General features: G+C 41.5%; 1 protein-coding gene across 6 annotated transcripts; it reads left to right on the forward strand.

Annotated features, from left to right (window-relative positions):
- The first annotated feature begins 310 nt into the window (after positions 1 to 310).
- Positions 311 to 13,160, forward strand: PPCDC (phosphopantothenoylcysteine decarboxylase). Of its 6 annotated transcripts, XM_069981694.1 has the most exons (7): positions 316 to 544; positions 1,426 to 1,677; positions 1,804 to 1,954; positions 5,171 to 5,266; positions 6,296 to 6,424; positions 10,183 to 10,351; positions 11,512 to 13,160. In XM_069981694.1, the coding sequence occupies exons 3-7, from the start codon at positions 1,814 to 1,816 to the stop codon at positions 11,589 to 11,591; spliced, it is 615 nt and encodes a 204-aa protein (XP_069837795.1). In that variant the 5' UTR covers positions 316 to 544; positions 1,426 to 1,677; positions 1,804 to 1,813; the 3' UTR covers positions 11,592 to 13,160. The 6 variants fall into 6 exon arrangements, with proteins under 6 accessions (XP_069837815.1, XP_069837795.1, XP_069837799.1 ...); XM_069981698.1 differs by lacking the exon at positions 1,426 to 1,677 and having other exon boundaries at positions 316 to 584; XM_069981704.1 differs by lacking the exon at positions 1,426 to 1,677 and having other exon boundaries at positions 316 to 458.
- Positions 13,161 to 13,520: the final 360 nt, after the last annotated feature.

The following is a 13,520-nucleotide window of genomic DNA, read 5'->3' on the forward strand; positions in this document are numbered from 1 at the left end:
GGACGTCAGTGAAAAATCAGAGGCCTGCAGTTTAGTACAGGGATCATACAGCACTATCGCGCTATGAGCCCTATCATGGCTTCCTGTAGTGCCTGTAGACTACTGATAAAGGGGACCTCATGTATACCCGGGTGCCAGCCCGTCTGTTTCACACAGGTACAATGTAAGGGCTTCAGCGACAGAGAATCCATCAGACTGGTGTCACTAACAAGAGAAGAATCTCTGCAGCAGCAAAACGCCGGAAACCGAGAGCAAAGGATTTTGGGACATGTAGTCTGTCTCATCCTGAGGCCGGAAGTCACCAGGTCACGTGGTCGCGGTGCACTCTGGTAGTGCGCTGATTGGTCCGGAACGTCAGGGAGAGATTAGAGGGGATTAGTGTAGATGAGCTGTAATGGCTTCATTGTCACGTCCCGCTGCACATTGATACATGGTAACGGAAGCTATCCTTACTCTGTGTGAGTCCCGGCTGTGGACGGGCGGTGGACGGCGCAGGGCTCCTCAGGCTTAGTTTATGTATGAAGTTGCAGGGATGTGCTGACAGGTACGGGCAGTGCAATGACCCCACCAGCTTACTGGCTCTAGTGAGTAGTGTGTGCCATGTTATGGGGGCGGCCAGATTACCCAGTGAGCCTGTATACATCTCTATGTATATGTGACATGGATAGGTTTCCCATAGAAATAAATCATAGGAGTTGTCCGGTGCTATATGGTAATGATTCCCATAGACCTGCCGCTATGTTACACGGAAGCTATCACAGTGTTTCCCAACCTGTGGCTCTCCGGCTGCTGCAAAACTTCAGCCTGGCTGTCAGGGCATGATGGGAGTTGTAGTTTTGTAGCAGCTAGGGAGCTATGGGATGTAAGACAGTGTGTGCTCCTGCACTGGAGCTGGGGGTGGGCTGCGGCCTGTAGCAGGTGCCCAGCACTATTAGTGTATGCTGGACTGCTGGAGCTTACCACAGGAAATGGTGTTTGGAAGATGTCAGCCCAGCCTTAGGGTGCGTACACACTACGGAATTCCGGCGTATGACCCGCGGTGTATTCCATCGCTCGTCCCCGCACGCGGCGGTGCACATTTCCGCCTGTGCAATAGACACTAATTTATGCAGGGGCAGATTACTCATTCCGCCTGTGCATAGAATAGTGTCTATGGCTCGGGCGGAGATGCACGCCGCAGGGTGCGAGCGACGGAATCCGCCACGGGTCATACGCCGGAATTCCGTAGTGTGCACGCACCCTTAAAGGGGAAGTCTGGCTATTTAAAAAAAAATTCACTCAATTCCACTCTCTGCCCTAAGAATTGACACATATCCATAGACTGTACACCGTTGTGTCCCTGCACTGCACATGGCTGATCACATTCTCTGAATACAAGAGTATGCTGTCAGCCATCATGGACAATTCTTCTCATGTAATTTACAGGTGTTGACTGAAATAAATGAAATTAGTTATTTACCCTGACGCCCAATGACAGCACCCCTGGAGAGGACCTCCCACCGCAGGGCAGGAAACCTGTGAAGATAAAATCTTGACACGCCTCTCCACACCTCAGTTCAGGTTTCCAGCTTTGGGTGATACTGTCCTGTAACTGTCAGGTGTATCCTGGCTGCAGCTATAACCGGCATCTTCTTACATCTTTGGATGATGCAGTGAACTCATAAGCCAATAATGATTGTAATTATTATTGCTCAGAATTCAATATATATATATATATATATATATATATATATATATATATATATATATGTTTTGTGACCTTGTAAAGATGCATTTTTACTATGTTTATGATGTTTTGTACAGGTTCTAAGCAATGGATGATTCTGGGGCTGACTCTCCGGATTCTGTGACTTCCTCCTCGCCCTGTGCCGTCCATGTACTTGTTGGTGTTACAGGCAGTGTGGCGGCTCTGAAGCTGCCCCTTCTAGTGTCTGGCCTTCTACAGATACCTGGAGTAGGTGAAACCTCTATTACTAAGGTGTTTGTGCTACATTTACACGGGTAATATTACTGTCTGTGCTACCATTATGCTTTTACTCTTTGCATATTGGAAATAAAATGGTGCACAGTATATAATATGTTGATGGCTTTAAATAAATAAAGAGGTTGTCCTATAATTAGTATTTCTACTAAATTGCTAAAATTCTTGTTCAGAGGCTATAAACCTGTGCCGAGAGAGCTTTAGGTCTGGTTAGAAGAGACATGAGGTTTACTAGGTCTATATTATTAAATTGTGCTTACTATACAAATGAAAACTTCAGAATCTTTCTACTATATCTTTGGAGGAATTAAAGTGTAACTATCATTTATACAAACTTCTGACATGTCATAGCGAAATATCAGAAGTTTGTATTGGTCCGGGTACCAAGACACCCACTGATCTCTAGAATGAAGATGTGCTCAGCAGCGCATGATATGCCCATCTCATCGCTGATCTAAACTGCTATAAGTAGTAGTCTACGGAATTATAATGGAAGTCTATGGGGCTTCCAGTAGCTCCTTATACTGAAAGTTTTTTTTTTTGTTTATTTTTTTTACAAATTTTTACCAACAAACAGCATGGGAAACACTGGTCTTAGTAAAATCACCCCTTTGTGTTTCAGTTCTTCATCATTTTTAAGATACTAGTTACTGTCAATATCCTCTTGTTCATATGCAGATGCTTAAGAGCGTAACAAAACTTGGAATGTGATGCTATTCCATCATGACACAGTGATGTCACACTACAGGGATAATATACACAGTGATATATGGGGTAATCAACACCGGGATGACACAGTGATGTCACAACAGCGAGATAATATGCACAGTGGTGAGTGGGATAATGCACACAGATATGTCTCAATACCAGCATAACCCATACAGTGACGTTACTGCACAGGAATTGTACAAACAGTGATAATTCCTTGACCAGAATATACAATAACATGGATATAGCGCACAGAAAAGGCCACTGTGGACAGTAAGCTTTCACATCCCTTGACTGGAAAGAAAATAATAATAATGGTAATAATGCCATGATGTAGATACAGTGTACTCAATAGGCCCCGAATTATTAATCCGTGTTAGGGTGGGTTCACATGTACAGGATCTGCAGCAGATTTGATGGCACAGATTTGATTTGCTTTGAATCTGCAAATTCAAATCTGCTGCAGATCCTGTACGTGTGAACGCACCCTTAAACAGAAACCAGTGTAATTTGCCCTAGGCACCAATCCCAGCTCATTTTCCATTTTACCAAAGGCTAAGACATGAAAGCTAAACTGTTATTGGTTGCTGTGGGCAAATTACACCAGTGTTTTTTTACACTAATAACTCTGAGCCATGATGACACAATACAGTACACTGCTCCTAGCCCCAGATACAGTCATTTACAAATGATCCCAGTTTTACATTGAGGCACCCGGCAAGGTAACTACATCTCCCAACATGCATTGCGCCCCAGAGCCAACTGCCAGGTATCCGCCCTGTCTTATAGTGCCTGCCCACCACTGACTGGATCCACTTCTGCTTTGCACAGTAAGGCTTCGTTTACACATCAGTATATTTATGTGGACCATATTTTTTGCAAGTTAAGAGGTAAAAGCCAAAACATCAGTAAAAATGCATTTACCATACACTTCAATTGGTGTTCTGTGTTTCAAATACGACCCACACTATGTCCTTTTTTTTTTTTTTGAGACACTGATCTGCAAAATTTGCTGATGTGTGAATAGGCACATAGGAACCAATGGGGTATAAATTTTGCAGACATGTAAATTAGGCTTAAACACAGTATCTGTCTATCTTCCTATCTGTCCATCTATCTTTTCCTCTACATAGATAGAATAGAGAAAGACAGATGAAACAGCTGTCTCCTTTACCCTATACTACTCAGGAGAGGCTGTTGTTTCCCCACTCTTGGCCAGGTAATCACTGTGTGATGTCAATGGTGGGTAGGGTTACAGATAAGGTGCTACACCTTGCCGGGGAACAGAAAAGGCAGAGATCATGTGACCTCTGTCTCAGAAGGGAGGGGAGGACAGAAGAATCGAGACAAAGTGGACAAGGAAGTGAATATTTTCAGCAGCTTCAGGGTGTGAGTCAGGATGTGCTGCAGACAAACCACCCAATTTATATAACAGAACAAGCTAAGTTTATGGGTGGAGATTGAACAGGGATAAATCTTTCTTATCCAGATTTCCCCTTTAAAAATGCAGCAGACCACACTTTTTAAGTTTCACAAACTAAAATTAAATCAAGAAATGAATCAAATGTCACTAGTGATAGTGATCAATTCAACTCAATAAGCTTACCAGGTGTAATACCTTGGCATACCTTTTTTCCTAGTATCCAAACATTTACCTCCTGAATGCAGCATGTTCTCTGCTTCACACTGATTAAAAGAATTTTGAAAGGCTGTACTCTGCTCTTTACGGTGGCTCCATAGAGAATAAATAGAACCACGGGTCACAAGCTGACCTGCGGCTCTATTTAAAACAAAGGAGCCTGGGGCTGATCTACAGAGGTCAAACCCCCCGCAATCTTTTACTTGTCCCATATCATGTGGATAAGGGACAAGTAAGTTGTTGTTTTTTTATTATATCCTTTTATTTTTAAATTATCAGTAAATACCATATAAAACCCATAAATTAGCTATCATTTACAACAAAAACCCTTTAATCATAAATAAACCACCCTCTACCCTAAGTGTGGAGAGAAAAAAAATTATATCCTTAACAAAAATGTGGTATAGTAAAAAAAAAAAAAGTATATTAAATTAGCGGTAACATGGCGGCTTATCTATTTCAATCTCCCATAAACCCCATAAGTTCAATTGTTCTTTCCACTTTACTACTGCTTTCATATCTGTTCATAAACTTTGATCCTATTCACCAGGTTTTCCCTTTATCAATAATTTAGCTAAGAAAAGAAGCCTTATTACCAGTTCCTTATCTTCCCCTCTATCTTGAAATATGTTTAGCACACTAATGCCCCACCTCTTTGACCAGATTTTGCGTGATGGATCATCATTTAACCATTCATTAGGCATAGCGACCTTGTTGTTTGTCTCCGAGAGCTTTTATTAAAGTCATATAACCTATGTACAAAAAAGTAGAATATTTAAATGTTGTTGATTGCACCATTACCCACTAGAAGTGCTGCTAAATATCATTCTCTCTTCTTACAGGTGGAGGTGCAGGTTGTGACCACAGAGAGAGCAAAACATTTCTACAACATACAGGACATACCTGTACCAATATATAGTGATGATGATGAATGGAAGGTGAGGTGAGGTGGGATTACACACTATTATTATAATGTCAGGTTAGCTGCCAATTTAAGTTTATAAAACTGTCCAGTCTCTATCTCTTAAGATCCTTTACACATCCTGACAAACATTCTGCACTGGGGATGTGATGGTAAGTTCCATCCTTGCTGTGTGTATGAAGAGCATCATTATTGCCTATGCACAGTTCTAATGAAGGCAATAAGCCATTCTCGACGCGCGGCTCTGTCACTACGGTGCCGCAGCAATTCAAAGAGTTTCCCTGCTGCCATCATGATATTGACACGTCATGCCGGGCAGGGAAACAATACATCACATGCATTCACTGTCCGTAGGTCAGTGTGATGTGTGAATGCAGCCTTGCAGTAACAGTTGGCCGTGTAATTGGATGGTTACACATCATTTTCAAAGATTATTTTTCTGAACTTCCTGCCACTAACTGTATTATGGCTAGGCTGTCCCTGGGACCAAATATGAAGTTTTTATAAAGTAAATGCGATAACCATAATTGTTTAAAAACACCACCATGAGCATGTAACATCTGCATTATAGTATAATAAGAGAGACATACACTGTGTTTCTGCACTATTTTCTGGTATGAATAATTCCTCAGACTTGATCAGTTTACACTCGTTCTTCGCCCTCCCCTGATCTCCCGTTCCCAGGGACAGTACTCTTCAGATCAGTAATCTTTATTTCATTGCTCTTTGCTTGTAGGCTCTGCAGGATGTCCTTTATTGTAAACAGGAAATCAGTGATAAAAATGGAAACGTAATCCATTGCTTTTTAGAATAAAGCAGAGGGAGGGGGTCGGCTGGATGCTAGGAACAATGCTGCAGCTTCCCCTTCTATACTCCTATAGCAGCAAATTAGCATTTACCAAATTAAGTGCCGTATGTTGTTTTTAAAAACAATTCTTTAATCTGCAAGAAACCACAAAGAAAAGTGTGTTAGCTTCAGCAGCTATATGCAGATTGCTGTACCTAGACCTGTGTGTCGCTTACTGTTTTCATTGTTTGTCCTCAGATGTGGAACCGCCGATCCGATCCTGTGCTGCACATCGAGCTACGCCGCTGGGCAGATCTTATGATTCTAGCTCCTCTAGATGCTAACACTTTGGGGAAAATTTCATGTGGGATTTGTGACAATCTGGTGGTGAGATTTGATTTGCACTAGACATTTTTTACATGGGACTAGAAGATAGCAAAGATGTCTTAGTAGATTCTTCCCCAATGGACTGTCTGCCTTCATTTGCATTTCTCTCATTGCTGTCATCTCATGAGATTCATTCCTGTTTTATGTCATTGTTATTGCATTATAAAATACTGTATTAGGGTATTTGGACATCATTTTTGGGTGGGGTAAGGAGGTCTTATACACCAGAGGGGACCAGCAGTTCACACTCTACATGACTTGGTGTAGCTCTGTACTATGTCATTGGCGATTGCTAATTGATTTCTTTTCTGCAGTCAGATCCAAAGTAACTAACTTCTGAAAAGTGGACAACCTTTTTAAAAATTAGTATGATAACATTATAAACAAAAGAGCATTAGATGCCTGGAACAAACTTCCAGCAGATGTGGTAGGTAAATCTACAATAACTGAATGCACACCTACTTGGGATAAACATATATCTATCCTAAGATAATAAGGGAAATACTAAAAGGGCAGACTAGATGGACCCAGTGGTCTTTTTCTGCTGACAATCTTCTATGTTTCTTCTATGTAACAAAGGATAAAATTTTATCTTTGATCTTCTTCTCATCCTCACTAGCTGGCTATTGTTACCAATGGAAATGTGATCATAGTTGGCTAGTGTAAGACTGTACAGTCCTCTGAAAGCCCTCCATTCTATTTTTAAATAGCTTAGTTCACCGAAAAAGAGAGTCTCAATACTTAAACAATGATGTAGAGAAAAATCTGAGAATTCATTATGATAAAATGTGATTCAATGTGACAAAATTCCAGTCATTGAGCTACCCTTATACCTGGATTTATAGTCCATTACATAGATGTAGTTCACAGCAGACTGACTCCAGATTCCTGCATTCCTGTGTCTTCACCTCTGTTGCCCTTCCATCTGGAGCAATAATCTCCGTTTTATTGCTATAGCTTATCTTATCTTATTTGTTTGCTTTCCTGATGAAGAGGCCATTGTGCTTGACATCTTACACATACCCTTTTTATGGTTTGTCAATAAATATATCACCCTCATAATACATATGCCTTTTTGACACACAGTACTTAAAGGGGTACTCCAGCGTGGGGGCACTTTTGCGCTGGGACCGGGGGACGAGGTGGCCGAGGGAAAAGACGTCCACTCACCTCCCCGGTTCCAGCAGCGGGTCCCGCATCGCAGCGCTCCGGTGCCCGGTTCCCGGCCGCTTCCGGGTGTCTGACGCGGGCCCGAGACGTGACGTCTCAGGTCCGCTCAGCCACAGTGAAGGAGGCGGGATCCGTCTTTTCCCTCGGCCACCTCGTCCCCAGTCCCAGCGCAAAAGTGCCCCCACGCTGGAGTTCCCCTTTAATATTACATACATTCATTTGCTATAATATAGTGATAAGGCCAGGATATGCGATTTTACCTACCTGCACCGTACCTATATGACTACACATATATATAGGCCTCTTGCTCAGAAGCTCCAGCACATTAGAGAGTCCCTGATAGGGTTAACGTATTGTTGGACCATTTCTTACCTTGGAAAACTTCTGATATGACACTAGAAAGAATGTTTTGTCTCAAGAACTATTTCCCTCAGAGACATGTTTATCAGCGTTCAAGGCCATTCTCAGAGGAAAGTTGCCTGTCTGTTACAGTGGGAAAAATGTGAAAGTATCATTGCAAAGAATGTATTGTTCTAACCTTTTTGACCTTTTTGAATAATAATGAATACTAATATAGATGCCATTGCACATGACTGAATATCTAAATCACTTGCACCGCCTCATCTATGCCTTATTAGCATTTGTTACCACCCTATATTTTATCTGTCTATAAAATGTGATTACCATAATAAAACTTGGGCCATTTTCTCCAGGCTTATAATCATGATACAATGTCTTATCTGTGTCCATGACGTATAAGTAACGAGTGGGAACACTGCAGGTTCCACCTCTAGATATAATTAAAAAACCATTCTTTACCTGGGTTCTTGGCTTCTCTCCATAGAAAGAGGTCAATATAAATATTTAACCTTAACATATAGATTGTTTTGAATGATATTAGCTAGCTTGAGAGTATGGCCAGATAAGGAGTTCCTCAAACCTTGTTATTGTGAAAAATCAATACCCCAGAGTTCTTTAGTTCTCAGAAGCATAAATTACTCTTTACATCCTTGTGTCGCATCAGACTTATGTGAAGAGTTCCGAGTCATTTACATGTAATGGCGTTATTATCTCTGCCCTTGCTCTTCAACAGTGGTGTAGCTACCATGAAGGCAGGCCACGTGACTGCTTTGGGGCCCATGCAGTAAGAGGGTTTGGGAAAGCATGGTATGACTTCATACCATAGGTTCATAGCTTCATAGGTTGGTAGCCACTGACTGGCACGGTGTGGACTTAGTGTAGGGACCCATGTGTATCAGATACCTGCACGATGGTACATGGGGCAGTATGGCTTGATCAATTCATACACAAAATTCTGATGTGTTTTTTATTTAGCCTAGGGGCACTAGTATCAGCCATAGGTGTGAGGTGCAGCACTCTGTTTCTTCCCTGAACCGCATGACTTCATAGTATGCCACTGACAAAAATCTACATTCAGAAAATAAAGCTACATTAGGGAAACATGTTTTTGTTTTTAATTAGTGAAATAAAAGTTATATGTTTAGAGGAAAACCCTTGTACAGACTTTCAGTAGCATTGATACACCACCAGGTGGCATGCATGCTTGAAACATGATCTGCCTATAAGTAAGTGCCTATTGTCTCTGTATAGGTCGTAAAGCCCTTTGAGGTTTCCTAGTTTAAACAACTACATACTTTATTGGGATTGTAAAAATAGCTGCAGCAGTCACAACACAGGATTGCCAGAGACCAGGTCTACAGAGGCCAACAGGTGACCATAGGTATGTTGACATGAAAGTGCTATAAATAATGACTTGGAGTGGTTGTATATTTAACAGCTATCAGCTTCTACATAAACACCCATAAGCCTTGAATACAGTGACACAGAATGGGCAGAGGAAGCAGTACAATTGGGGGATGCATGCACTAGCAGCAGACATGAGAAGCCAAGCTCTATGACCGGTTTATATACGGAATTTTCCTATAATCTGTTAGCATAGTTGCATCATTTAAATCGGTCCCAGAAGATGTGTATGAGATCTGTACTCTGGGACTGTCAGCAATTGCAAAAGCGGACAGATTGAGGCATTCCGCCTAGTGCTGTGCTTCTTCACTTTCTGACTTTGAGACCTGTAAATGCTATTAAAGTAAATGAGAAATTCTCATGACAGACCCTCTTGGTCACAGTAGAGCAGTGGTGTCAGCTGTTAAATAAACCGAAATGTCTGTATGCTTAAAAGGTTATGCTCAAAAATTACCTTTCATATGTTGCTGCCCATGGGGATACCATAACAAACTGCACATTCTTACCTTTCCGCATGTCCTCTTATGTTTTCTTCAGATCCCCAACTGAGTGATCACTCTCCACTTCCGAGACAGACTCGTCTTGGGGTTGCAGCCAGCTTAGGCAATCACTGGCCGTGGCGCTGTCCTATCTCAGCCAGTAATAGGGCGGCTGTCACATTCAGCCAGGCACCAGAAGATTATGTAGGAGGACACCAGGGGATTGCTGAAAGGTAAAAATATGCAGTTTGTTAGGTTATTCCTATGGGCAGCAACATATGAAACATTATTTTTTTGTGAAATACCCCTTTAACTTTTCTACTTTATGCATGTTTTATTTTGCAGACCTGTATAGTTCGTGCATGGGAATTACAAAAGCCACTGCTGTTCTGTCCAGCTATGAACACAGCCATGTGGGATCATCCCATCACAGCAGAACAGATTCAACGTCTTCGCAGTTTTGGCTATTTAGAGATTGAATGCGTTGAAAAAGCACTCATGTGTGGTGATAAAGGTCGGTGTGTGCTTAGGAGCATGTATATGATTATCAAAGATGTTACTGTAAGATGTCGACCAGAGATGCTTGAAAATATGAAAATAAATATATATCGCTTAAATTATTGCAGTTCTTGCATTCCTGCATCTTACCAGGAATGTTAGGAGTTATTATGTTAGGATATATATATATCTCCTATATATCATACATGCTGTACAATACCTTTATGTTATTATGTGTTTTTGACTCTTTATACTCAATATTCAGCAAATGGGGATGGCTTTGGCAAATAACAGATGGTCTGAACTTGAGTAGACAGGATATGAGTGGCTGCCAGAGATGTTTCTATGGAATGAATGGAACTTTAATATAATAATGATGACAGGTTTTGTACCTGGTTCAACAGTCTATTATTCTGGAAATAACACTACATATATCTATTGAACTGAACCTTTAACCCCACTTATATCTATTGTGGTATAATTCTAGTTCAGTAGGTATCAGAAGGATCCATTTTGTACAGGTGCAATACACATATTTGATTGAGGTTTTATTCTCAGGGTAGCGTCACACGTACTGATCCGCAGCGGATTTCACGCTGCAAGTTTGCAGCGAAATCTGCTGCGGATCCTGTACTGTGAAGCGGAATGGGTCCCATACACGCTGCGTGTATGGGACCCGGCTCCTTTAACCCCCCGCCCACAGCCCCAGCCCCGAGCATACATTACCTTCTCAGTGCCGCGGCTGTGTGTGACGCTCCCGGCTCCCCTCGCTCCCCATCAGCCAGTCGGGGGGGGAGTTGAAAGGGCCAGGTCCCATACAGACAGCGGATCCACTGCGTGTATGGGACCCATTCAGCTTCACGGTACAGGATCCACAGCGGATTTCCCTGCAAACTTGCAGCGTGAAATCCACTGCGGAGCCTGTACGTGTGAAGCTACCCTCACGGTAAACTTAGCCACAGCTGAAGTAACTAAAAATTTTGAGAACCAACCAACTCTTTGTCTAGGTTATAGACCACCACTCTGCTCTAAAAGAAGTGGTTTGGTTAGTGTGTATGTGTCTATCTATCTATCTATCTATCTATCTATCTATATTAGCTGAGATGGGAATACCACTTTAACATGGGTTAAAATTCTTTATTCAGTGATATTTATTATACTTTTTGTTTCCTTTAGGACTTGGAGCTATGGCAGAGGTCGGCACTATCCTTGAAAAGGTGAAGGAGGTTCTGACTAAGAATCAGCCTCATCAGTGATGGAAGGAGTTAATTTTTTATACATAAGTGAAATAAAAAATAAATTATAGCAAGATTATACTACAAAAGTAAACACATTGGGAGAGATATTGCTTTATTCCTTTAGAGGCCAGGAGCCAACCTTACGGCTAGAACTCTCTGATGCTTGCTGTTTTAATTATATGTTGTTTTCTTTTATTATTAATATACCACAAGGGCTTAGCGCTGCTGTTAAAACAAATACCTTAAAGCAATGATAGAATAGAGATCTGTGAAGCTTTACAGCAAAGGGTGACACCAGTAGACAGCAAAAATAAAAGCATCTCTGCTTTCCCTTCCATGTGAAATGAACTTTCTTCATGTTGCAGCAGTTACAGAGCATGCTGACAAGTGTTTCCAATACAAACAATAGGGTCTGGAGATATTCATTGTGTCTATGTCCATGAGGCTTGCTGTAAAGCATGTCACCAAATGTTGTTACAAACAGATCAGGCAAAATGGCAGCCCCCAAAATGTACTACAAATAAAAAAATAAAAATATAGAAACAGCATAGAAAAGTACATGTTCCAGTATCTGGCACTAATAAGTAAAAACAGGTCTAGGCAGTACATTCCTTTTAAATGGCCAGGGCTGATGCTAGACTGGTTGTTACAGCTGTGGACTGTCTAACTGCCACTGGTGATAGTGGGTGTTAGCTGAATCTTAGGTTCAGGCCAGTGCTGTGCTAGAAAAGTTTTTACCTCCCAAACCTTACCTGGGTTTGTTTAGAAATCTGCCTCGTAAAAAAAAAAAAAACTTGTGACATAACATATATGTGCTTGTTTTGTAGGGGAGCATTTTCCAGAAATGTTTTTTTTTAAGGGGTTATCCAGAATTAGAAATATCCCAGCAACTTTCTGACATAAACAGTGCCACCCCTGTCCTCATGTTGTAGAAGTAGAAGCAGTCATATTTTTCAAGCCTGGACAACCCTTTTAATTCTTTACCCATCTAACCATCAGAAAGTTGCAAGGGTAAAGGGGTTTTCTCATTAAACGCTATCTCACATCCGTAGGATAGGGGATAACCTTTGATAATAGGATAACCCCTTTAGGGTGCGTTCACACCTACCGGATCCGCAGCTGATTTTCATGCTGAGAGTTTGCAGCGAAATCAGCTGCAGATCCTGGGGGCTGCGAGGGGGGGGTCGGGGCGGCGATCGGGCGTGCAGCCGGCGCAGGGGTTAAAGGGGCCGGGTACCATGCAGGCAGCTGATCCGCTTCCTGTATGGGACCCATTGAGCTTCACAGTACAGGATCCGCAGCTGATTTCGCTGAAAACTCGCTGCTTGAAAATGAGCTGCGGATCCGGTAGGTGTGAACGCACCCTTAAGACATATGGAAATTGTGGGTAGTTCACAACTTGAGCCACAGAATGTAAAGAATACTTTCATCCAATAAGTCCCAGAGGGTCAATGAATGAATATTTTCATATTATTTTAGTATGATCCCAACAATCTCTTGTTGTAGCACTTTTTACTTTAGATTGTTTGTAGTGTTAATTTGGTTTGCTGATACAGTTAGTATCACAATAAACACTTTAGGACAGCATTATAGTCTCTTTGTGTTTATTTTATTGTATGTGAAGGTATTGTAGCAGGAATTGGTAATCTGATAACTTCAAGGTAATCTGATAACTGCATGTTATTAATTAACCAGAAGCAAATACATGTGAAACGGGTCATACCAACCCAAGGCATACTGACCCCTCTGGACAAATAACTGTGTGACGGTAATAAATAAAATAGTGATGACCACTAGCTAAACTGATACAAACACACAATTTAATGATTAATGTCTTATCTGGACATTACAATGGATTGGTTAAGCACCATGTACCACCCATGTAAGTTGTGCTATATATTCAGTTCTATGTGCTATAAATGCAGAGAGTTCTAACTTGAATTGTTC

The sequence above is a fragment of the Dendropsophus ebraccatus genome, chromosome 1 (assembly GCF_027789765.1).
Source record: "Dendropsophus ebraccatus isolate aDenEbr1 chromosome 1, aDenEbr1.pat, whole genome shotgun sequence".
Lineage (NCBI taxonomy): Eukaryota > Metazoa > Chordata > Amphibia > Anura > Hylidae > Dendropsophus > Dendropsophus ebraccatus.